This window comes from Octodon degus, unplaced genomic scaffold (assembly GCF_000260255.1).
Source record: "Octodon degus isolate 3935 unplaced genomic scaffold, OctDeg1.0 scaffold00003, whole genome shotgun sequence".
Taxonomy (NCBI): Eukaryota; Metazoa; Chordata; class Mammalia; order Rodentia; family Octodontidae; genus Octodon; species Octodon degus.
The window spans coordinates 9,875,810-9,902,612 of NW_004524579.1; the positions used below are offsets into that span (position 1 = coordinate 9,875,810).

At 36.0% G+C, this 26,803-nt stretch overlaps 1 protein-coding gene across 7 annotated transcripts in view; it reads right to left on the minus strand.

The window, feature by feature from the left end:
* Nol4 (nucleolar protein 4) overlaps positions 1-26,803 on the minus strand; it is a 348,720-nt gene that overhangs the window by 62,121 nt on the left and 259,796 nt on the right. For 4 of the 7 annotated variants that reach the window (XM_023715387.1, XM_012514701.1, XM_004623569.2 and 1 more), the window contains one exon: positions 18,901-19,080. In XM_023715387.1, the coding sequence (XP_023571155.1) occupies positions 18,901-19,080 (180 nt within the window). Of the gene's footprint in view, positions 1-17,983; positions 18,176-18,900; positions 19,081-26,803 lie in introns of all 7 variants that reach the window. The other 3 variants (XM_004623567.3, XM_023715388.1, XM_004623566.2) reach the window with 1 other exon arrangement.

A 26,803-nucleotide genomic window follows, 5' to 3' on the forward strand; every position in this document is an offset into this window, starting at 1 on the left:
TGCGGACATGATATCCTATTTACAAACACCATTAGAACAAATCCCTTTATTCATTAAGAGAATGTAACTATATATCTATCCTAACCATTTTGAATGCACAGATACAAAATGGACATTGTAGAGCCCTCAAAAATGAAAAAAGTGCTGATTAAGAATATTTTATCTAATAAACATATAAAATAAATTACTGTGTGAAAACAAAAAGAATATATTATAAGGGGCATTTATAATGTTTGTACAAAAAAGTATATGATCATAATGGACAAAAAATAATTTACTTTAAATGTAAACTAAAAGGTCAGTCCTTGAATTATATGATTTACAAATACCGGAAGTTTGATGTTTTAGAAATGATATTATTCACCTACTTGTGTAAATGCATGTTTTGCTTCATTTATAATAGGTAGTTCATATTAATTTAATAGGTATTGTTGAAAAGCCACCAAATATATGTGTACATATGGATGTATGGATATATCCCCCAATTAAGCTCCTAATTAATGACAAATTATTTGCAATTCTTCATATAATTCTTGATAATCACCAAAAGGTTTTCCATTCTTTTTTCCCATAATTACATGCAAAGTCCTGTAGCTGAAAGATGATGTATTTAATGACACAGAACATTTTTAATTAGGATAAGCAAATGATAGAGAAGGAGTAACATGAAAATTAAACCACATAGAAAAGTAATGTGAACTTACAAAATAAAAGTATCTTTGAGACTCTAGCATACAGTAGTATGCCACTTTAGAACTTTCTAAGCTTAGACCAAAATAGGTACAAATAATATTGGTTAGCAGTTTCTGAACTTATAGATATTCTTTCTTTTTTTTTTGTAAAGGAATTAAAATGGGTCTTTTTTTTGCACAGTCCATTTATTAACTCTGACATGTAACACCTGCATTAGCCCACTGAGCAATTGGCCCTATGTCTCAAATAATATTAAAGCAACTAAATTCTGACAACAATTCAGATATTCCTCAGTGGACTTTGTGTAATGTGGAAAGAAACCAGCCTCTGACCTCAAGTGAACTAGGAAGCAGTTTCTGCAGCTACTTGGCAGGCATATGTATTGCTTCCAAAGTATTCTTGGGGCTGGGGAGTTAGCTCAGTAGAATAGGCCCTTGCCTGGCAAGTGCAAGGTCCTGAGTTCAATCCCCGGAACCTTTCCCAAGTAGCCTTTTTAAAATATTGCACAACACAGTTTATTTAAGTACCTTACGAATAAAGCACCTCTCTAGGGGAATAGTCTGAAAGAGAGTTGGGTACTCAGCCACAATGATGGGAGTCAAATAAAAACAAATAGTTGGACTTTGGATCAATAGTGAACATCCTCAGGTACCATGAAATGTAGCCTACTATCTAATAAAGGAAAGCACAGCCTCTCCCTATTAAGAGCATGAGTTTTGGGGAACTTAAAACGTAAAATTATCAGTGCCCTAAATGTAATCCATTTCCTTTAAACTCTACAAGTTGAACTGAATTAGAAAATGAGTTTCAACTGGTCATTTTAAACTCAGAGTTACCATGAAGAATAAGATTAGCTACAGTGAATTTCTAAAAGTACAAATGGCTGAAAAAATATAAAGGGAAATACAGATCAATTTTACCATATTAAAAATACCTTTCTTTTCAACAAAAGGAGTATAGAATGTTAAAAGCAAATATGCCCATAGGCTTTTAAGAAACTTTGAAGGCAGTGGGCAGGCCCAGCACAGGGCCCTCACCTTCTAACCTGTGAGATGTCTCAGGTGATGGCTAGACAACTCTGGCAGCAAAGCAGCAGGACTATTAAAACCTTCTTCTGCAAAAGAAAGGGGCCCCTGAAATGAGAGGGAACATGAAGCAGACGCCCCTTGGGAAGGCAGTCGGAAGGGCATACCTGTGCTTCAATGATGAAGAAAATGGTCAAACAGAATAAAAATAAAGAAAGATGTCATACAATGACAGCAGTATGATCTTAAATTCATATTGCCTCTTTGGGTGATTTCCTGCTTCACCAAGTATGTGGATAAGGCACTCTAGTCCAGAGCTAAATAAATATTAGGCTATAAATCAATGTCCCATTAAAAGATGACCCCTATCAAGCTCAATACTATAAATTACATAAGAATTCAATGCCTATTAGTGTTCTCCTTGCCTAAATGATTTTTTGAGGCAAAGGTGTTACAGAAAATGTGGGACTAAGTAAGCATATTCCACTGTGAAAAAAAAGATAACAAATTATTTAGTGTAATTAGCATTATGCAAACAGGAATGAGAGTTCACACTTCTATAAGCTGCATTATTAGAGTGTTCATATGGTTCCAGGGATGGAAATAATGATCTTTAAGGAAACATCAGCAATTTTACATTTTTCATTTCAGGTTTTGATGGCCAGATATGATTCAGAGATACGTATGTCTATTTTTTTAATATCTCTAGTTTTGTATAAGACATTTCTCTTCCAAATTAGAAATTTATAAGCCTGAAGCATTTTATTAAACAGATTGAACTATGTTAATAAGCATACAAGTTTCTTAAACATGTAAGTTTGTTGAGCAGGGAGAACAGAAGCCAAACCATGTTTATTTGTTTTAGAACCATGTTTTTAGATTAAAATTGTATGGGAGCGTTTCTTTTCAAATTATTTTTCATTTTAATAACAAAAACAGACATCATTTATCATAATAATTGTGTAATTCATGCAACTAATACCACTAATAATAATTGATGTAATATCACAAGGACTGTAGGCTGTAGGACTGATACATTAAATTGATTCTCTGACATTAGAGGAAGGTCCTGCCTGAGCAAATCAAGACGCTAAGTTCACCTGACAACTCACTATATCAAGATTTGAGAAAAAAGTTAACTTAAAATACAGCAATCAGACACTCTTTTCTATTGAGTGAAAAGGTAGAGCAAAACCACATACCTCAGTATTGTCCGTGTGTGAATGGTAAAAGGAAAGAGAACTGTTCGGACTTTATCGTCAAACCATAACTTGATCACTATAAATGGCTAGATAAGTGATTTGGCATCATTTTTCTGATGTTTGAAGAAATAGAAACCCAGATAGAAAAAGGGATTTGCCAAAGCATAAGTTGAACTAGCTCAGAAAGCTAGGATTCATATTTTCTAAATTTCAGCTTTTTCTCCTGCATGATGTACTTTACTTAATGCTTTAACATATTTTATTATTAATACAATGTTCTAAAAAATATTATATAAAAACTATTGTGCTCAACTAAAAACTAAGCTGACTAAAAATAGCCTACACATGCCTATTGTAATCATGAGTGAATCATGTTCATTGAAAAGAATAGTATAATAAAATTATAATATCTGGAGTATATGTTAATATATTTTTCCAAAGAATTTTCCATATCTCAAATATACAATAAATTGGAAGCTCATGGTATTATAATTTAATTTTAGATTAACATTAATAACAATTCCTACTGCGTGCTCAGTGCTTCAGACATTAGATAGGAAAAGGGTTGAGTTCATTATCTGAGCCTCCAAATAATCCTAACAAAACTTTATATTGAAAAATATTTTATAGGGAGGGCCAAATAGCTCAGCAGATTAAAGCACCTGCAAGCAGGCACAGTGGCCAGGGGTTCGATCCCCAGGCCTGCCATGCTGGCCCCGCCCCCGAGGTGTACTGAGATGGCCATTGAGACTGGGCATAGTGGTGCACGCCTGTAATCCCAGCTCTTGGGAGGCTATAAACAGGTGGATCACTATGAGTCCTATCTAGTAGTGAGACCCTGAACACCCTGTAGACCCTTCCTTAAAACACACACACACACACACACACACTATATATGTATTTTTTATAGAAAATTATAAATTTCTCAAGACTGCAACTATGTATGTGAAAATTTTGCATTTAAATACATGCCTGATGGTAAACTGGAAATAATCCATAGCAAGGAATTATTCTCATTTTATTACTAAGGTCTTAATGAGCTTTTTAAAAACCTAGAGGTCTTCAACACTGAAAAGGAATCCTTGGAAAGCTAATCTATTTTTGTGTTTCAGCATAAATGTTCTAATGTCATCCTAAAATGACTTAAATTCTCTTGTATTTCACATTATTTAAAATCCTTCTTCAGACAATTTTGTATCTGTATATACAAAATAGTTAGGATAGATAGATAGCCAATTTTTCCTAATTCAATAAGAAGAAAGATCTGTACTAATAGTGTTTGGACAACATATCATATTGACATCTGGAGCTATGAATGACTACTACACATACAACAATATGCAATGGATTAATTGTTATAACTCTCCTACCAACCTGTTTTGAAACTGTCACATTGCAATTTTTTCTTCATAAAATTAATAAAAAATAAATAAAAATAAAATCCTTCTTCATTCATATCCTGAAGGTAAAACTGTAGCTTGTCATATTAAAGCACAATTCTACACTGACACAATGTAAAATCATAAGATTTGGTATTGCAATAGCCAGAATTGTCAAGAAATTATGACTGTGTATAAACTATGACCGAGTTTGGTTTTACATCCCAAATGAGAATGCAAGGGTCAGTCACTGAAATTCTTCCTCTCCTCTGAAACAACCGTGTTAAAAATCCTTCCAGCCCTGTCACTGCTGCACCAGGAGTAAAAGCCAGCCCTGCCGGTTCACACAGAACTCAGTCACGCTGAGCCTGGTTATAAGGTGTGAAAGGAGAACACCGTGGGCTTAACTTTCCTCCATTCTTGCTTTCTTTGCATTTCCCAGTTTAAAAGTACTCATATTAAGAAAACGAAGAGGAAATTAACCAGTTGTGCTTTGTATAAAACACTTTATCACAGAGAAATGTAAAATGACAATTCAGTGTTAATTCTGAAGATCACTGTCATCCAAAATCTCTTCCTATCAACTTTTTGAGATTTTTTTTTTTTGGAACCGGGGATTGAACTCAGGCCACTGAGCTTGCCAGGCAAGTGCTTATTCCACTGAGCCAGCTCCCCGGTCCCCCTATCAGCTTTTTGAGAGCTAATCCTAACATCACCGCTATAAGGTCTGCCTGGAACAAAATCTCAATGTGTGCTTAGTGTTTATATAGTTGATAATCTGGACAACCAATGTGAAGACAACAATATGCAATATAGCAATTATTGTTTAATTCCTATTATTTGTTTAGTGAAATTCTGTATAATTCCTGATAGCTAGCTAGCTAGCTAGCTAGCTATGTACCTTTCTATATATAGAGAGAGCTACCTCCAGAGATAAATCCTAAAGATACCCTATGAGTGGCCATGGAACACAGAAGCTTCCTTGTAACAATCAGAGATAAAACTATTTTCACAGAAATAACAAAATGCGAAGAATTAAGTAAAATAACTCATCAAAAAACAGCCTTTTCCTTTAAGTGGAAGGCATACTAGTAAATATACTCTTTGATACATATCTTAAAAGAAAATAGAAAATGATGTTAAGTGCATGTAATTATACACTGTCCGTGATCCGTACCTACACTGGGGAGATCTGTTCCTATTTTTTCTCTGAATATAAGATCCTGCAGTCACTAATTATCTCTTCATAATTAACCATCATTCTCAACTGGGATGTGAGCTGAACTTTCCCCAGCACTGTTCTTATCATAATAATTATCTAGGCTTAAATCAGTGGAGGCTGTTTTGTCCAACAGATGGCTAAACTGTCACATGGAGCTTTTGAGTTTAAAAAGTCACATTTTAATTGGAGCTGAAGATGTGATTGCTATTGGCACAATGTAAATCTGTCTTTCCTTACAGATGCAAGTGAGACTTGTCACTGCATCAGCAAGCTATTCCATCTTTTGGTCATAAAACTAAAATTAAACAACTTCATAGTCCTCTGAACTTTGGATATGCACCCAGATGCTACAGAATTGTTACAATTGTACTTTTTTTTCAAAAATTAAAAATGTGGGGACTGGGAGATAGCTCAGCAGTCTAAGCACCTGCCTGGCAAGCTCAAGGACATGGGTTCGATTCCCTGTACCATAAGCCATGCCAGCCCTAGAACCAGGGAGCACAATGCCGGTGCCATGGGGGTGCATGCTTGTAATCCCAGCACTGAGAAGGCTGAGACAGGAGGATCACTACAAGTACAAGCTGCATAGTGAGATCCTGTACCAAATAAAAAATAAAAAATGTAAGGTTATACTTATGGGTTAATACAATGATGCTCTCCATATTTTCACGTATACACAAAGCCAAATCAATTATTAGATGAGGCCAGATTGGTAACAACTGTGACAGCTACTAAAGTCCCTTAAAAGACAATTTAAAAATGATATAATAATTGTAACTTAGATAGGATCCTATGCTAAGACTATTTCTCCTAATCTTGCTAGTTTATAAAATACATAATCAAGAATTCCAAAATTTTGGGGGCAGAGGAGATGGCTCAGTGGAATAAGTGCTTCCTTGGAAAGCTCAAGGGCCTGAGTTCAATCCCCAGTTCTGCTAAAAGAAAAAAAAAAGAATTCTGAAATTTGGATGATGTGTACATACTGTCTCCCCCAAAATGTAAAAAAATAATTTTACATTCTGTGTAGAAGAAAAGTCTCAGCTCCTTAATAGAAAAGATCCCTTTTATTGTCAGCTTCATTTATAGACTTCAGTTAGAGACAGATCAGCCCTCAATTCAGAATCTTCTTCTTCTTCTTTTTTTTTTTTTTTTTTTTTTGCGGTACCAGGGATTGAACAAACTCAGGGCCCTGCACTTGATAGGAAGCGCTTATTCTATTGAGCTATCTCCCCAGCCTTTTGCTAGTTGTTTTCTATGTGACTGTTTTTGTGGTTTAATCTCTTTGAATCCTAGTCATTCTCCCAGGTATCATTATATCCCCTTTAATAAATGGCAAAACTGAGATTCAGCAGGAAATAATGAGCAGGAAAAATAATGTCCATGTCATAGATAATGTTATGAAGTAATGCATATAAATTGACTACTGTCTTCACTTGTTTATTCAAAAATAGATTTGATAAGCACTATGTGTATGTCAGGAATTGTGCCAAGTACAGAGATATGAATGCAAATTATTATTGTTATTATCTCTCACATTATAGTAGTTTTCTTTACAAACTAGAACAATGCTTAAGCTATAGGGTTTAATACATATATAAACTAAAGTGTGTTTATAAGAGATTCACAATTTTTGTCAACAGTTCTTAAATACTAATATAAATTGCAATGTTCTTTCAAAAACTTAGGTTACAGTCATTGGCCCAATAGTGATGTGAGTTTATTTAATAGGCTCTGTTTTTCTGAACTTATTAATTCTTATTATTCACATGGCACTACAAAAATACAAATACATTTGTATATGGGGTATTTTTGCAGCTAGCACCATGAATGTTACACAATAAGAATATGTACTCAATCATGTCATAAAATCTGGAAAATTCTAGGCTTTGAATCATAGACCATTCAACATTTCACATAAAGTTTTTTGATACACCCAAAACAGTGTGTTCATCTGACTTGCATGGTTTTGGTAGTGATGCTAAGCAAAGTGCTGCCTAGACCTGACCTGGTTTCCTGAGCAATCAAGGGAGGGAACTCAACCCTTTCCTCCTGGTGACTGACCCCAAAGTTGACATTTGATTCAAATGGCAAGACCAAGGGAGCTGAGATCCAAAGGTGGAGGATTGCTCTTAGAGGCTTCCAACTCATGATGGCACCGAATCCCAGCAGGCAGCAGGGACCTATCTGAGAGGTCAGTCCATACAGGAGAAAAACGCAGTCAAAACACAAGAAAGCCGCTAACCCCAGCCTTTGAGCCTATGCATCCAGCTCTGGGTGAACCATTGGACTGTCTCATTTTTTGGGAAAATTGCTCTGACTAATTTAAAGGGAGTGTGAAAGTGTCTTTAACAAAAGTAGAATGTATACTCATTAATCTTCATCTAGGCTTCATGATAAGCATGCCATTTATTAATTAATGATCTATACCTTGGCATTAATTTTTTAATATTATTGGCCATTAATAATGATCTTTTGCCTACACACAGAAAACTAATAAGTCATGGCTGCTATTTAAAAGCATAGATTGGTTAATATTTTAAAATAGGTCTACTTGAGACAAGATAACTTAGCATGCCTTCTTTTTAATTTTTGTTGTTTAAATGGTGGGGATTGAACCCTGGGCCTTGTGCAAGCAAACTACATGTTTTACATCTGAGCACACACAGATCTCATCATGCTTTCATTTAAACAAATTGATCCTTATCTTTAGCTTCCAAAAGAAAACATTAATCCTGAAGTGAGGGGGCTCCATATTGTTATACAATTAATTGTACATCATGACACTTTTTCCTGTATTTTGTGAAATTAAAACTGTCTGCCAATTCTATTCACACAATTTACTATCTCTATTTATTCACAGTAATTATCAAATAGAAAATATTTACAAATCAGTGTTTCAATTATTAGAAGAAAAATTAAAGCCAAATATTATATACTCATATTCTTTAAAAACAAAGGAAAACTCCATATAATCCCACTACTTGGGCAAATAAAGCAGGAGGCTCTCAAATTCAAGGCCAATCTGGAAGGTTTAGTGAGACTCTGTCTCAAAATATTTTTTTAAGGACTAAGATTGTACCTCAGTGGTAAAGCAGTTGCCTGTCACACTCAAGCTCTTGGTTGAATCCTGAGTACTGCACAAAGCAAACAAACAAAAACAATTTAAAATGTATTAAGCTAGATTTTGAGTTAGCAATAGTTTTTAAAACTAAAAGGCCACCTGAAAAATACTGTGGGACACATACAGTGAACAATAAAAATCACCTCATCTGTTTACTAATTCTTACCACAAAGTAGTACATTAGTAAATATCCATTCACTCGATCTTTCATTCAACAGTTTTAATTCAGCTGAATTGAACATGAATTTAGCAGCTTTCATGAGCAACCCTTCACACTGCATGAAACACCATGGATGATACAGAGACAAACAAGGCAAAAACCGTAGCGCCCAAGGAGCATGACTTCTTGTTTCAGAGCTAAGGCTTGAATATAGGTAACAGTGATATAACACAGGATAAAAATGAAACTACAAAAGATGTACCACAAAGTACAACTTGCACACAGAAGAGAGAAAGATTGGAAGCTGTTCATAGCTAGAAGTGAGCTTTGACTAGATACAAACTTATCTGGTTCAATCCTCCAAGTAGGTAAACCGACTGAGGGAGCAGAGGGTTTCCTAGCGAAGGGAAGTTTTCCAAGCTCCTCCTGTGCGCCAGGAGTTTACATTTATCTCTTCAAGTATGCTGGTCTTCACCTGGAGGACAAGGGCATTTGCTTCTATCTGTTACCATGAAGAAACTCAAGCTCCAGGATTGAAGGTCCGCAGGTTAGAAAAGCACAGGCAAGAGCTGGATCCCTTGAGATTCAAACCAACGAGATTTCCTCAGCTTTGCACTCCCACGCTGCTTACCCCTGGGTTCAACTGCCTCCTCAGAGCCGGGCTGCAGCTTGCGCGCACCTTGGTAGCTGCCTGAAGTGTTGTTTTTCTTCCTCCCGCTGAGCGGTTTAGGTCAGCATTGATTTCTAAATTTAACCAGTTGCTTTTAAAACTTTGAAGGATTTTTTTCTTAGCACATTAAAGATTATCTTCTCACGCAAGTTTCAAAGACAAGAAGTTGTTCCATCTGATAGCTTTTCTCTTTCAGACATTTTGTGTTTCTTCCTGGTAGTACATTTAAGAATCTCTTTGCTCTGTTGTGGTTTCACTACGACGTTCCTAAAGAAAGGTTTATTGTATGTGTACTTCTGGGCACTGTTTTTCTTCTCTGTTTTTAGGATTCGTGGTTCAGGTGATTCTGGAAATTCATCATTTCTTTGAATGCTGTCTCTTCAATTTCTTCTCTGGAATGCCCATTGGAGATATCTTCATCATCCTAAATTCCTTTTTACATTTCCCTTCTCATTTTTCATTATGTGGGTAACACTTTAATGGTTGAGTTTAATAGTTGATTTTTTTCCTTGGTTAAATATTATATTCTATTTCATCCACATAGTGAAGTTCTAATTTAATTGCTTCTGTTGCCTCATAGTTTTATTTTTGGATGTTAAAAAGTGAGTTTTCTTGACTTTCATTTAATGAAGGGTTTCTCTGTAGACTCCCAGCTTTGTATAGCTTTTGTTTTATCTTCTTGCTCAGCCACAAACTGAAATCTATGTATCCTGAATCATGTGATCATACAGACTCAGCCCTCATCTCCTGTGTCTCCAGTCACTTTTTCTATCTTCCCAGCTTGTTAGGCAGCCTAGAAGCTTACAAATCTGGCTTGAGAGTTAGCTAGCAATTTCAAATGTCTAGAAATTTTCTTTTTCTTTTGAGCTTTGCCAGGTATTTAAAGAATTGCTATATTCTAGGCAGGATTTGTGCTTGGAATGGAATGGAGGCGGTGCAGGGCACCAGGAGGCCCAGGTCAACATCTTGCTAAAACTAAAAAGCTCAGTGATGAGTAACTCTGACAAATGTGGTGGCTACATTCTTTACAATGTAGTTATTCTTTATTTTTAATACATGTAGTAAAGAATGCACAAAGGGTGCTTACAGTCTGTGAGTGAAGGTACACGTGTGGAGCAAAAGGAAATGTACTAAGAGAAGCAGCAGCAGTGCTGTGGGATGGACCAAGATGTGAAAGGAAATATTTCAGCATGTTAAAAGAAAAAGTAGACAGACACAGGTACCAAATCATGCTTAGGCATTTCGTGTGCATCACCACACATAACACCGTAACAGTCTTCCCCTTTAGAAAAAATGCAGACTCTGAAACATTGCCTATGGTGTAGAGGCGTTGAATTAGGAATTGAACTTGAGTCTACTCAAAAAAAGCCATAGTCTAAAATTTTATAGTATGACATTTTAGGTTTTATTTTTCTGAGATTTTAGAGTTTCATACTCTGTATCCAGAATGGAGGAGGATGACTCCAGGAATAAAGCAAATTGACCCTAAGGCTGATGAAGCTGAGGCACCAGCATTCCTCTATTGAACAAGTCCTCTGAGTGCTGTGGTTTGTGGAAGTTTTGCATGTTCTACGGAAGAAGTCAACTAAAAAATCAGGGAGCTTATATGTAAGCACATATGAATTTGTCTACAGAAATGTGCGGAGAGAAGGGTTTGAATTTTTATGATCTCAGGGTTTTAAGATGATAGTATTTCATCTAGTATGGTTTTAAACTGTAAATATATATTATTATGCTTATAACTTTGTATTTTCCTTTTGAAAGAGGCTTCTAGTATTACAGTGTTCAGACTTCACAAGCCTTAGTTTTGGCTCTGTTTAGGCTTAGTGTTTATAGAGAGGTATGGGTGGAGCACAGAGCTGAGTTAGAAAGATTATGTGAGACTACAGGTACCTAGAATAAAAGGCCAAAACAAAGATGATAGCAAGCAAAATTGGAATGCAGGATTTATTTGGAAAGTACACCTAGGGAAAAATCAGCTATAGGGGGTAGCAGAATCTTATCCAAAGTTTATAAAGAGTGATGCAAATTGCAATAGTAAAGAGAAGCAGGCAAGTTAAGAGAGATTTACTTGTGGTTTGGTAAATGAAATTGGCCATCTGTGGAGGGAATGACAGAGAATACAGAGTTCAAGGTGATGTAACAAAACTTGATCTGCTTGACACTGGCAATGAAATGCCAAGTTTGCCGATGGTCCCTACTCTACACTGAGAATAGGATAATGAACACATAAGCAGATATTCACAACTGTGGGTTGGGTAAAAGGCAGTTCTGAGGCAAGCACAGAATTGTAAGAACTGCCCCAAAGCAAAGAAATGTAAATTAAGGACAAGAGCCTCCCGAAATGAAGATGATAGTAAAGGACACAGTACTTGATTCAGTGGAAAGCACTCTTGTGGTTTGCCTCAGGACCAATCCAGTACAGTGATGTGAAGCAAGGTCTGAGTAGTCTGACTATGAGAGACCAAACAGAGTTGGTGGAAACTGGTGTAATCAGTGAGTAACAGAATTACTCTACTGAGAAACCCAGCAAAGAAAAATGTAAAGTATTAAATGTTTTCTTACCATCAGTGGGCATTTTCTTAGGCAGACAAATAAATTATCCTCACTGTTAGTGAAACAAGAAAACAGAACATGCACAGGAATAGGAGTGTTGGGAAGCAATGTTCTAAATAAGATAGAATAATATGGACAAAGGGTTGACCAGGGTTTTGGTCCAGGGAAAAGAAGGGCAAGACTCATTCTCTGTGGATAGAATGGAGACTACTTCAGAAGTTTCAGATAGTTGCAAAAAGGTTAAAATGCTGTGCAGGCTCTTTCAGGATGGATGAAGGACAAAGACTTATCTATGTTCATAATGGCTGACATGAAGGAGAGCTTCAGATCACTGAAACTGAAAATGGAAAAGAAGTGTGAGATCAGAAGGTGAGATATCAAAATTATTCAAGACCATATTATGAGATGTAATTAAAAAGAAATATTGTGAACAAAAGCAGTTAGAGGATGTTGAACGCACCTTAGGGGATGGCAGTGGATGACTATATGAGGGAGAGCAAGAGTTGGTACGAATAACAAGCAAGGAATTCAAGGAAGATGTTTCCTAACCAGCCTCAGGTTAATTGGTCATAAACAGGAAATGTGCACAGTTGTGTTCCTGTACCAAGAATAATGGAAATAATACTTGTAATAGCTACACATAGAAGATAAATGTTTTGAATCTTCATACATGATCTTGTATGAAGGACTGAGGCTACTTCGGATAGAATTTTCAGCTTAAAGAAGCACTTTAATTCATTTTCATAATTCCTCATATTGCTAAACAGTGCACAGCCAGTGACAAGATAGTGGTGGCAATAGTTATACTATCAGAGAAGCTGTACATTTTGGGGGGTCTGTTTATTCATTTCTTTGTTAAAGGGTCTCACTATGCAGCTCAGTCTTGTAGTGATCCTCCTGTCTTAGCCCCCCAGCACTGAGATTACAGGCATGTACCACCTTGCCTGGTTTCTGTGGCCAGCACGGCACTCTTGGGGTTCTGGGGCCCATACAACATGCAGTATCGTGGAGCAAACTGGGGTGCTTGTGCTTCCCAGGTAGTTGCTTAGACTGCTGAGCTACATCCCTGGCCCCTTTTTCTCTGTTTTGAGACAAGGTTTCACTATGAAGTTCAGGCTGGCCTTGAACGCTCAGTGATCCTCCTGCGTCAGCCTCCAGGATGCTGGTATAAGCCATCATGCCTCACTAACTCGGTGAATTAAAAATAAGCTCTGAGCTCTCTATTTTGAGCAGCATTAGGCAAGTAAAAGCAGGTATATGAAAGTCAAATCCTCTCAAAGGTATATGATTTCTTTAACATAAAAGACATATTTACTAATGTTTCTGGAACTGGATATATCCTTATTTAAAAAGGTACCTCTTCATTTTTCTTTAAAATAAGTGTAAGGTCCACCACAAAAATAAGTACACCAAGATAAACATAGAAATTGGGACATTTGAAAGATATTAGCCCCAAACTTTCTGTCAGTGAAGACACAAAGAGACAGATGTTGAGTTGTACAGTTCCGGTGATGAGAATTGATAAAACAACTTTATTTTTCATGAAAAACCATTTTTTTCTTGCACTAAATTCTGAAGAAGTCTCTAAAATGAGGCCTTCTACACTAGACATTGTGTGGCCCAAGGCATAATGATCTTGACCTACTTTTTAAAAACAGTGAGATTTTATGTAAACAAAGTCAATCATATACTGTTTAAAGGAACCAACTAGGAAATATCCAAGACATTGGGGTTACTGAATCCAAATCTGTAGGCTATTTGGCCTAACTGTGTACAATGACAAAAATCTGGGATACAAAAGGAATATTTTACCAAAAATTTCTTAGACTATATCACCCTTAAATATCCTGATTTAAATTTTACAGAAATACTCAGAAATATATTCAAAGTAGTGAAAGAGACTTTATGGAAACGTGGGAAATAAAAGCAAGAAACCTGATCATACAATAGAGATGACACTCAGTGAGGACTAACTCTCCGTTACTTATAAATTTTTGCTTCTGTTATTTCTACCATTGAATTTAAGATCAGGAGCTTTAGAAAAATACATCTTTTGAGCAGTGAAAAACTGTTCTCAGAGAAGTACCTGAAGTAACTCGGGAATCCAAGCTACCCAATAGAATTGGTAACAATTTAATACACTATATTTACCCGAGGTTTAATTTAATGGCTTTACAACTCATAAAGTTCACCATTCAGTGAAAACTCTGAATCAAACTTATTAGGTTTTTTAAAAACATGTCCTTTTACATCTCACACTGAAGACCTTTTTGATTTGAATTGATTGGTAAGAGAGAATTGGTGAAAATGTGTAGAAAAGAATCATTATAGTCATTCTACTTCATGTATTATAGAAACTATTTGGAGCATGACAGAAATTTCTGCTGCTTAAGCAATCAAGATCTGTGAAGGACATGATAATGCCAGGGAAATAACTATGCATAAATGTATATCCTAAGATTTGTATGCATCAAGTGAAGCCAATTAGAAGTATTTGTGTTGGCATGGAAATTCATTCAAGGATAGTGTAGCATAATTAAGCATGAACAGATTTTGTAGAAGCAAAGGAAGAAAAGCAGCCAAAGTGAATGGTAGGATTCTCAAGTTTATAACATATGTATTGTGTTAAACCACTTCAGGGGAGTATCCCTTTGAATTTCTTAAAGTCAGCCAGAACCATATAATCTGATATTTTCATGTTTCATTCTACTTACAGAATCTTATAACTGTAAGAAATCTTAAGTTAATAGAAGAACTGAATCTGTGAGTGCTAGATTCATTTTGAAATACAGATTCCTCTGCTAAAAAGGCTGCACTTTTACAGTTATGTCTTATGAAAATATTATAAAAGTCTGTTGATGTGTTATACATTGTTGAATAACTGCATGTAAAAGTAATCACATTTTAAATGATATATTGTCTTCACATCTACCTACACAAAATGCAATAGAGGATTGTTATGTAATGTTTCAATTTTTAAACATTGCCCTGTGAACATTATCTTATATTAAACTTAAAAAATTATGAGAACAAAATTATCCATGTAAAAAATGTAGTTGTAATTGCTACCTTAACTAGCCATGCCTAGTCATTTGGGGAACCATGGATGCCAAAAATGACACAAATCCTACATACACTCCATGCCAATAAAACTACCTATGAAAATTTTAAAACTTCAACTGTGTTTTTGTGCTTTTTAAGGGATCCCCAAAGCCCATGTGTTCAAGACTCAGCCCCATCCTACAGTGCCCTCAGGAAGTGATGGAAACTTGAAGTGGTGCAGCATGGCAGGAGTGCGTTGCATCTCAGGGGCCTGCCCTTCAAGCAGCTATTGAAGCGGCATCTTCTGCTTTCTCCCATGATTCCCAGCCCTCCTGAGGTGAGCTGCTTTTTTCTACCACATCCTCTCTACCATGCACTGCCTCATCATAGACTTGAAAGCCATGGGGCCAAGTGCCCATGGGATGAAACCACTACAGCTCCATAGCAGCCAAAACTTTCCTTCTTATGATTTGATCACCTCAGGTGTTTTGTCATAGTGATATGAAGCTGACTTAACCATGTCTACTACATAGTGGGTTTGATTTGTTATCCCTAATGGTGCATGACTGAGTAACATATAAAACAAAAATGGGCAAAATTTAATATCCATTTATATCCATGGAATTCATTTAACATTTTTACACAAAGCCTTCAGCTGCTACCTAAGCATTTCATTTCACATAGTTTGCCTTTTCAACATACTGTGATGATGTAGGAAATGTTTTAATGTCCTAGTTAGCAAGTCAGATGTGAATTTCTCTTTATTTTCTTGTGTGATGTCATGTCTCATAATTATGTCAAATACATGAATGAAAATTATTAAAGTTTAAATCTTATATAATTGCTCAGCAGAAAATTTACTACAAGATGAATTTATAAAACTTAACTTATCACTTTCCATGAACAGCACAAAGTTTACCAAATACAGATGTTACAGTCAATAAATTTGGTTAATAAATATGGCAATTAATTTTAAGACTGATTGAAAACTTGAATACATTTTCAAAAAGTTAATTCTACATAGTAGTGATTTTTTTAAAAAAATGATTAATCTAAATTTTTTGCATATAAAAACAAGCCAAGCTTTAACAAAGAATCTGTATTAATAAAATAATAGAAAGAAAAGCAATGCTAGATGCTGACAAAAGTAAAAATGTGTAAGTACAATAGTCTTATCTTTATTCCTTTTGGAACAGAGTCCATATTTTATAGGTCCCTGTTCTCAGAGATATTCTTAGTTTCCAATGGAATTTTATGTCAACGGTTAGGTGACTCTGAACCTGATGCCAGGACCAGTTTCTGGGGTATAGCCCGTAGCTACGTGTCTGTTTCATTTATCACCTGGCTATTGTTTTACAGAGTATAGTAGTAACTAAATAATTCCATAATGTGGGAGACAGCTTTATTTTCTCCAAGAAATCTGTCTTTCTCTCTTATCCTATACTACCTCTATCATTATATCTATTACTCAATTATGTTATTTTTACCGTAGAATGATTTGTATGCACCATAAACTCCAATTTCAAGCTAAGTGCCCTGAGAAGTAACCAAACCATTAGAGTGTCCTAAATTAAAAAAAAAAAAAAAATTCAGGACACTGTTTTCAGATGATGAATGAAATGCTATTTGATACTATTTTAGGGTCAGGATTTATGACGTGCTTAGTATCTTCCAGAAATGACTGGGAGGGTGAGGCAACTTGCAGAATTCCCACAGCTGTGCACGTGAGCAGTTGGGATGCTCTTCAGTGGCGGGGATAGAGCTCAGGTGACCGAAGTCATTCACCAGAGTGTCTCTCAGGAGAGTGGTGGACACAAACTGGATGCTGGTCCTCAGAAAACAGAGTACATATGCCTAAGCAGGTGGAAAGACAGCCTCTTCTTTAAATTACAGTAACTTTTCTTTAAAAGATAAGATTCTTTTGGAGCCAGTGTAGAAAATGTATATTACAGACAGAAACTGTTACAACTGTCATTAATTTGTCAGGACTTTGTATCTCTAAAACTCCTATAAAGGATAGACTCCAAAGCCTCCCTTATCTATGCCAATTTCTGTCACATGATCCTGATAAATTTGCAACACGTTTTACAAGCACAGGCCAGGCTTTTATGTAGACTTCTCAGATAAGAGAAGCGAAAGAAAAAAAGTTTCAAAAAATCCCACCACAGTTCTGTTCACACACATAAAACTTCAGAAGAAAAACAAAATATTCATAAATTTAGTGCAAGGTAAAATAGAATAAAATTTTAAAAACATGGGTTTGCAATCTCTACCTCACAAGTTATCTAATATTGACATAATCTCATCCTTCTTCCAGTTCTCAGTGAAAGTGAAGCTCATGGTATCATGAAGAAGCACACAAATAACTATTCCCAGCCCAGCAAAGCCTTATTTTTCACCTGAGCTTTTCCATCGCCTGATTTATTATTTGCTAATTGTTGGTATGAAAATGGAATTTTTCAGATGGATCCATCATTTCCTCTTGTTCCACAGAAAGCTGTGTTCACATCATCTAAAGCAACAATTGCTGTTTCAGCTCAAGGCTCGGTTAACCTCAGACCTATTTCAGTAGTGATAGAAAGAAAACAGACACAAACAAGATGCTGGTTCTCCCTGGGTTTGACTCGGATCACACTCATTTTCTGTGACATGGCACCATGAGGCTCGTTGAGCACTGGTCTCCCAAGATATTCCTTATTGCATAAACCAAGGGAAAAATACTTCACGGAGATGAAAAGGAGAAGGGAAAAAACAAACAAGTGAACGAAAAACCCCTTTGACCTGACATTATGGAAGAAAAAATGAAAAAGCAAACAAACAAAAAAGGACACTAAAATGAAAAAAAAAATAGTGTCATGATTGACATGTGGGATTTGGATGGAATCTAGGGCTGTGTTTTAATTCAAAACTCACCATCTCAAAACCACTTCTTTTCATCCGCCTGCAGGACTTGAGGTAAGTACGTATGCGCTTTCTCGCACGCTCTTGGTACTCAGGGAATTGTCTCCTGCATGAGTCAATGATAGCCTGGATCTTTTCTTTGGGCTGCTTAGAGATTGGGACCATTCGGTCCAAGTTTTCATCTACAAACAGCCTGACAAACATCTGTTGGCAAGAGGGAGACAGAGGAGAAGGGTTTGGAGGGCTGCTGTCTTCTGTTCCTACTTCCTGTCTTGATTACCGATTGGAAAATATTCTTTTCTGCTTTATGCACTGGAGAACTTTGCAATGGGAAGTCAGAAATTTTAAGCAAACACCCTTTAAAGATTTTCTAAATGGTTGGATTTAAAAAATAGAGAGAGAAGAAGAGAGAGAAAAGCAGACAGACACACAGACAGAAAGGAATAGACTGTCATGTAGAAAAAAATCAGGAGGTAACAGTACACTGTGACAATTGAGCCTCCCAATTAAATTCTCTGTTAATGATAAATACGACTATTACATTGCTACACTACACGGTGGACTAATCTCTGAAAACAGACAACTGACTCTTTGTCATGCATAATTACATAAGCGAGAAAAGCAAAAGTAATAATTGAGTAACTAGTGAGGGACGGGTGTACTCATCCGAGAAATAAGCTGAACCCCTTTATCTACTATGTAAACATGCATACTCACACACCACCACTCCAGTTTCCAGATCACAGTTAGCTTTAAAAGTTCTAAACAAACCACTGCGATTTTGGTGTCTAGTTGGCAAAGAGTTTCATGTACTTTTTAAATCCTTCTGGAAATTAAGCAAACACAGCTCTGAAATAACCACCTCGACCGACAAGCAGCAGCACTCAGTGATAGAAGTGAAACTGTGCGGGGTGTGTGGCCAAACTCACATTAAAAGCTTTCAGCCTCTCTGCCTCCACGCCGTCTGTCTCGTTCACCTTCTCAGAATCATCATGGTCGTCATGGTCATCTTCATCCTCGTCCCCTCGGTTGAGTGACAGGTCCTCAGCGCCTCGGTCTACGCTCTCGTTTTTGCCAGAGTCATAGCTTGAGTAACTGTGTGCAGGAGACTGAAAAAAAAAGGGTGACATTGCTGCTTTTAAAGGCCTTACTCAAGCTTAGAAATTTTGTTTTTAGTTCCAACCATCCCTCACAAATCTTGTTTATAAATTTAAAACTCGAGAGCTGCAGCGATCACAATTTAAATCCAACATAATTCAAATGAAATTAAAAATTCATCTCCTCAGTCATACTGGTTACATTTCAAGGGCTCAGTAGCCATGTGGAATATTTCCATCAGTGCAGAAGGTTTTATTGAACTTAGCTGTGCAAGAGCAATTACTGTTTCTACTCAATATTTATATTCCTAAAGAAGAAGCAATCTGTAATTCATTTTACAAGAGAATCAGAGTCACATATTACTAGAAAGAGCTACAGCCTCAAAACTTACTCAGTCTAACTGTATTAATATTTTTTGAAAGACATAGAAAGAGAAGGAAATAAATATTTAATTTTGCAACATGAATTGTACAAAATATTAAAAATATTAAGGCTGTTAATTATAAAAATATTGAAATAAATTCATAAAATGTGAATCTTTGGGTCACATCTGATTTTGGTTTTAAAGAAAGAGAATTCTAGTTCTTCCTAAGTTTAACATATTTCTGTCCTAATACCATATTGAAGACATAAAAAATTTTAAATGAACAATAAAATGGAAAAATGTACCACAAAATTCAATGTAAAATCATTAAATATTGGAGAATTAAAGTAATTAAGCATTCTTTTCCATAAACAAATAATTGATGGACTTAAAGTTATGGTTGTTAGATATATTTGCACAGAGGTACAACCCAAATACATCATAAAGATATTTATTATATATCATTATACATTTGGCTCTGTACCACAGGATAATATTCACCCAACAATTATTTATTGGGCATCTATTATATATCACAAACTATTGTAAGCCTTTAATATATACACTATAGTACAAACCAGTTAAATAACTTTCCCAGTGTCAAAAAGCTAGCAATAAACCCACGATCTTTGGAGCCAAGTTTATTATCTTAACCCTATTCATCCTTGTTTCTGTAGAATAAATATCCATGAGGTACTCAATCAGAAATTAATTGATAAGACATCATATTTCTAGACACCAAAGCCAACACCACTATTTTGTTTTCTGTACTAGGGATGAAACCCATAATCTTGATATAAAGCTATATATATGTGGCCCTTTATTCTTTTTTATTTGAGACAAGTTCTCTAATTCACTAAGTTGCTCAGGCTGGGTTTGAACTTGCATTCCTCCTACCTCAGCATCCCAGGACACAGGGATTACAGGTGTGTGCCACTGTACCTAGAGAACGCCACATTTAAACATACAAGTACATTATACTTGGACATGAGACACATTAAACCCATGTCATCACTTAACTTCTATGAATTTGATTTGCAGATAGTAAGTCAATACAAAAATAAGTAAATCTCATAGGAGACATGTATTTTATAAGGGCTAGAGGCTATTTAGTAATGCTTTATATTCATACTGTGGATAAAGTTTACATAGAACTTTAATACCAACAAAACTGAAACTTCACAGTAGAATATCAACTCATTAATATATCTATATTATAAATGATTTAAATATGAATTTTAATAATTTTAATGACCATAAATAATGTTACATTTCTGGAGGTTAATTTTATGTGTCAATTTCATTAAGACCACAAAGTGCCTGGAAATTTGATCAAACAAGTGTATTTGTGAGGCTTCTGGATGAGATCAACATGTAAACAGTGAAATGGTCCTCACAGTGTGAGCTGAGCACCATCCAATAACTTGTCGATGACTACAGAACAAAAGGCAGAGGAGGAAAGAATATGCGCTCACTCTGCCTGATAGCTTGAGCTAGGTCCCATCGGGCTTATGCCATCTGCCTCCTTAGTTGTCAGGCCTTCAGACTCAAACTCACCCATTCCACATGCTTTTCTGGATATTCAGCTTGAATATGGAAGATCTTGAGAACCTTGACAAATCTAGTGTATTATATTATATCATCCACGTTGGAAATGGTTTAATTGAGGTTCAGCAAATTTAATTTAATAGACTAAAGTTAGACATGAAAAGAGTAATGGAGCATTTAAGTAGAGGATTTCATTCACTACTGGTAAGGTGGAATTATATGGAGTTTTGGAGTCCAGAGCCATAGGTGGAGAGAGAGAGAGAGAGAGAGAGAGAGAGAGAGAGAGAGAGAGAGAGAGAGAGAGAGACAGAGACACAGAGAGAGACAGAGACAGAGACAGACAGAGAGACAGACAGAGAGACAGACAGAGAGAATGTGAAGGTTAGGTTTTGGAATAAGGCAAAGGTAGCAAAAGTCGAAAGGGAAATGGGTAAAAGAAGCTGAATGCAAACAACAATTTACCAGCATAGATCTTTGTGTCTGAGGCCAACAGTGGCCTAGTGCTATCTCTAGCTTCTTCGTCAGTTCATGCCTTGCCCTCTAAGAAAGTTTCCACTCTGCTGATAAAACTGCCAATGTTATGGGTTCCATCTTTCCCTTCCCATGTGTACCTTGTATGTTTCAACTTTGTCCCTCAGTAAAAAGAGTTTGCCTGAGACTAAAACTAGCAGAGCTAAGAAAGATGGAGAAAACTTATATCTAACATTTTTGCATCCAGCCCCAACTGTTCCCATGGTGAAGCCCTGAACTACTCCTCTGTGTGCTGCTTCCACCCTCTCTGCCACCTGTTACTTTTTGCTTGCGTTTGACTTTCAATGACCTTTAATTAAGTCTGGAGAAGTATAGAAATCAATCATTACAAGGTCAGACAAATGGTACAGATTCCACACATGATATTTATAATATATAGATGGCCCCAGCCACATAGGTAATGGTATCTTTGTAACAAAGACAGCTACTCTCAAATCTATTGACAAAAAAATGATTTTGAATAATCTCTAAAGCAGAAAATTTTACATTGGCAGTATTCTTTTGGGTACTCTTCAGTAATAATATATGTACAGCATACTACAAAGATCACATAGAGTATTATGACAGCAATTGGAGGAGGTATGATAGTACTAGAATATATTAGCATGTTTTTATAGTTTAAATCACTAACAAGGTCAAATTACTTAATAAAATATAATAACAGTTCAGGAAGTTTGGAAATTCGCTCTTTATATATAAATATATTTATATTTAAAATAACAAGATGTAACATTTGAAAAATGTTATGATGCATTCATCTGAATGCAAATTTATTGGCCAATTCATTCTTTCTACACACCATTCAGGAGACATAAACTAACAGTGTACTACACGCTGAACCACTTGTAACCAGGGAGATTTATAGCACCAGTTCCTTGAGGCAAAGAAGGCTCAGCCTTGCAGCTCCAGGAATATTCAGGACCTGAGGTTAAAGCACGGTCAATGATTTCTTTCTTCACAATATAAACCAACCACACTTTTATTATTCTGAATTATATTTTTAGCTGGAATATCATGCCTTACCTTTATCACTGTTTAAGATCTAGTTATATTTTAAAACTAAAGATCTAATGACATTTTTAAACCAATCTGATTAAATTCACTGTGTGCAAAGGTTTCAAATTTTGTGTCAGTCTACTCCCATCTTTCCTTCAAGTTTGAACTCTTACTATGCTCCCTATGCAGATTAATTTACGTTTTCCTTTGCACTCTACTGAGGTAGGGTGACACGCTTCCCTCTAACTTTTCCCACTCAGCGTTTCAGATATGGCTCTCTCTAGAATGGCATCAAAGCTACTTATACTTTCCCTTTTTCTGGAAAATTGTTTGATTTTCCTAAAATAAGCAAATAGAGGCAGTTGAGTCATGTGATAGAGCCAGAGAAAACATCAATGGGTCCAATATAGCCCTTCTAAAAGGGAGAATCACCTTACTCGTTAGTCTAAGGTGTCTTGCTAAGGACGCTAGATGTCCATAGCCTTGGAAAATTTAAAGAGCAATTACTTTCTTATTCTGGAAATAAACCTAAGAAATTCAAATGAGATCTAAAACAATCAAAATATATTATGAAATCTCAGTTTAATGGAAGATGCCTACCTGCTTATTCACAAAGCACAGATGATGGTCTAAGGAAAGAAGGTTGGAGAATGGTACTAGTTATGTAATTCATCTGTTCCTCTTGTGATAGCATGTGGCTGTCTTTGCAAAGACCTTTCTAGAAACACATTTGCACTACAATTTTCTCAAATATTCCACTGTTACAGAATAAAATCCTCACTGGGATAAAGTTTTAGCTGTTTGTTTCCTCTGCAGTTAGAGCATAGGACAGCTCAGGCAATAACGCAGTGGTTGATGTGAGACACCTTGGAGGCAGGAACCCCTTTCAGACATATACAGCTGACAAAATAATGGGCATGACTTATTTCCTCATTGTACCCCATAGATGAAAAGAACACATAAATTCAGTTGCAGGCATCCCTGATTCTACAGTATCTACAGATATGCCATATCTCATTGATCCCAGGTATTTATTCTACTTGCAAACTTAGCATCCATAGAAGTGTGAGGACCACGCATTCTAATATGGCACAAAATGAAGCACATACCATCACTCAAGAATCTAGGTAACCAAAATCAAACCAAAGCAAAGCATAAACAAGAACTCAGTCAGGAAGCAGTGGCTCTCCAGGTATGCCTATTGGACCCGTTGTATCAGCATCTCCTGGGACCTTGTTTAAAAAGGAGACACTCAGCTCCCACCCCAGAGAACAATTGAATCAGAAATGGTGTTTCTGATCCCACAATCTGTACCCTGCTTGGGATTCTGCTGCACATTAAAGTTTGTGAACGATTCTTGTTGCGCTAACTTCTAAATGTAGGAAATATTTGAAACACAGGAAAAAGCTACACAACACCAGGGGAAATATGTAGGCAAATTCAAGAAAGGAAACATTCCATCAGATCACTGATCTTGGTTCTACAACAGGTTAATGACACAGAACAATAAAGATGTGTTAAGAAATTTACATAGAGCTGGGCGTGATAGCAAATGCCTATAATCCCAGCACTTAGGATGCTGAAGCTAGAGGATCCTTGTGAGTTTGAGGCCAACATGTGCTACAAAGTGAGCTGAAGGCCAGACTGAACTGCACAATGAGACCTGTCTCAAAAAGAAAAAAAAAAAAAAAAAAAAAAAAAGGAAAAAGAAATTTACACAAAAATGAAACAAATTAAATGTACAGAACTTGCTTGTATCATGATCCAAATAAACTCAAAAACATTATATTACAACTGAGTATATTACATGATAACAGAATTATTATTAAATTTGTGACATATAGTAAGCTATCATTTGGTTGAATAAGTAAGTGTGAAAATGTGCATATTCATTACAGATACAAGTTGAGGTACACAGAAATTACATGATAAGGGTGTCTTGGATTTATGTTAAAATTTTCCAAAAAAATAAGAAAAGATAAAAACATAAGTAAAGGAAAATTTTATTTTGTTTGGGGTATTGGTGGTTCTTTTTTATTTTCTCTTTTTAAAAATAAGTGTTGAGTATTTTTTTTTCTTCTTTTCAGCATTGGGGAATGTAACATAAGGCTTTCACATGGAACTATAGCTGCAGCCATTTATCTATCTATTTATTTATTTTTATATTTATTTATTTATTTTCGATACCAAGAATTGAACTCAGGACCCTGTGCTTGCCAAGCAGGTGCTTATTTTACTGAGCTATCTCCTTGGTATTTATTTATTTATTTAAGATTTCGTACAGGGTCTCTAGGGTCTATAGGGTCTCACTACATAGGTCAGACTCCTCATGATCCTCCTGTTTTCAGCCTCCCAAGTGCTCATATTACAGACCCATGACACCACACATAGTCTCAGTTGCTGTCTCAGCATGCCTCGGGGGTAGGGATGGCACAGTACCTGAGGCCCAGCTCTGTGCTCTGCTTAAGCAGGTGTTTTAGTCTGCGGTGCTATCTGGCCGGCCCTTAGCCCTTTATTTCTTAATTTGAGATAGTACCTTGCTATCCTGATAACTTGTTAAGGCTGGACTTAAACTTCTGATTCTCTAAGCAAGTGCCACCATACTCAGCTGCTGAATTTTTTAAGTATATGGTTAGTTTCCCTCTACTTTAATTATTTCAATCATTATATTCATTTTTTTTTCAGTACTTAAGATGAGTATGGTGGTGCATATCTGCAACCCCTGCACTTGGGAGGCTGAGGCAGGAGGATCACTAGGAGTTCCAGACCAGCCTGGAATACATGGTGAGTCTAGGCTGGTCTTAATTACACAGCAAGATTTGTCTCATGGCCGGGGAGATGGCTCATTGTAATAAGCGCTTCCCTGGCAAGTACAAGGGCCTGAGTTCAATCCCCGGTTCCACTAAAAATAAATAAATAAATAAATTAATTAATTAAAGATTTGTCAAATGAAACCAATAGTAATGATGGGGGGCAGGGGGTGGAGGAGGAGAAGACCTGCACCACATGCAGCACCAGCACTGCCCCTCAGTGCACTGAACCGGCCTCTGAAACTAGGTGTGGAGGTGCATGCCTATAATCCAAGCACTGGGGAGACTAAAAACAGGAGGATAAGTACAAGTCTGAACTGCATAGTGACACCTGCTCCAAATACATTTAAAAAAAAAAAGAACAAGAAGACCCGCTATGTCCTGCTTCGCATACTAGTCTAGATTCACAGGATGGAATAGCTCCACATTTAATGAGGCCTGAAGTTAGAACATTTGAAGAGCTCTTTTGAAACATTACATACAGAAATGATGTATCTGAAACAATAACAATAAGTGACAAATCTTGAACAGATTAGAATGGTACAGTCATTATAAAATGCCAAAAAATCATAGTGTTCTAAAACCCCAAAATTACACAGTTGATTTTTTTTTTATCTTTCTTAGTTAGGTACTCTGCTTCCTTTTGTGACAATATTTTAGTACAGTCTATGAAGGAAGAGAAAGGTGATTCTTAATCCAGCCTGATGAAATATTATCTTTTATTGTTGACAGTTTAGCAATGTTTGTCTTTGATCTTTAATTTCATTATTGCTAAATCTTATAAACTGTTACATTGTTTTCATAATGGAGAAACCCTTAATCCAGTTGCTCACATAACAGTATTGCAGCATTTTACAATATTTTGAGTTTTCCTGAGCAATAATATAATGCCTATTAATTGAATCTTATGATTTTTGGGTTATTTCATTAGCTTCTCAATTTTTCTGTCAAATTCAACATACAACTTGAATCTCCTTCCGATATATTAATGCATTCTTGTTCATTTGTTTTCTTATTTCTTTCTCCTAAAAAAACTACCAGCTCCAGTATAATCTGTACTTTTTTGCTGCCAATGACTTAATGTCAGAATAATAGCCTTTGATTCCTCTTTTCGTCTATAGCTGTAATGTACCATTAATGTTTTATCTTAATGTTTCCTGGGTCTTTTATTAAATAAAGACAACAAATGATATTGTCTTCATAAATTTCCAAATTAAGAATTTGTTATTTTTCAAATAAGGTCCCAAATTGGACTTAAATGTCATACTCTAATGTATAAATGGTACACAATATGTCTATTACAAGCTGTGAAACTACATGTAATAGCTACAAGCATGAGTAGCTAATAGTCTATGTACAATTAGACATTCATATCACTGTTTTTTTCCAAAGTTTTATTGATAAACAGCAATGAGACAGTTTCAAATCAAATCGGAAGTACAGTTTCAACAAATAATACACTGCATATATTCTTCTTAGTGGTTA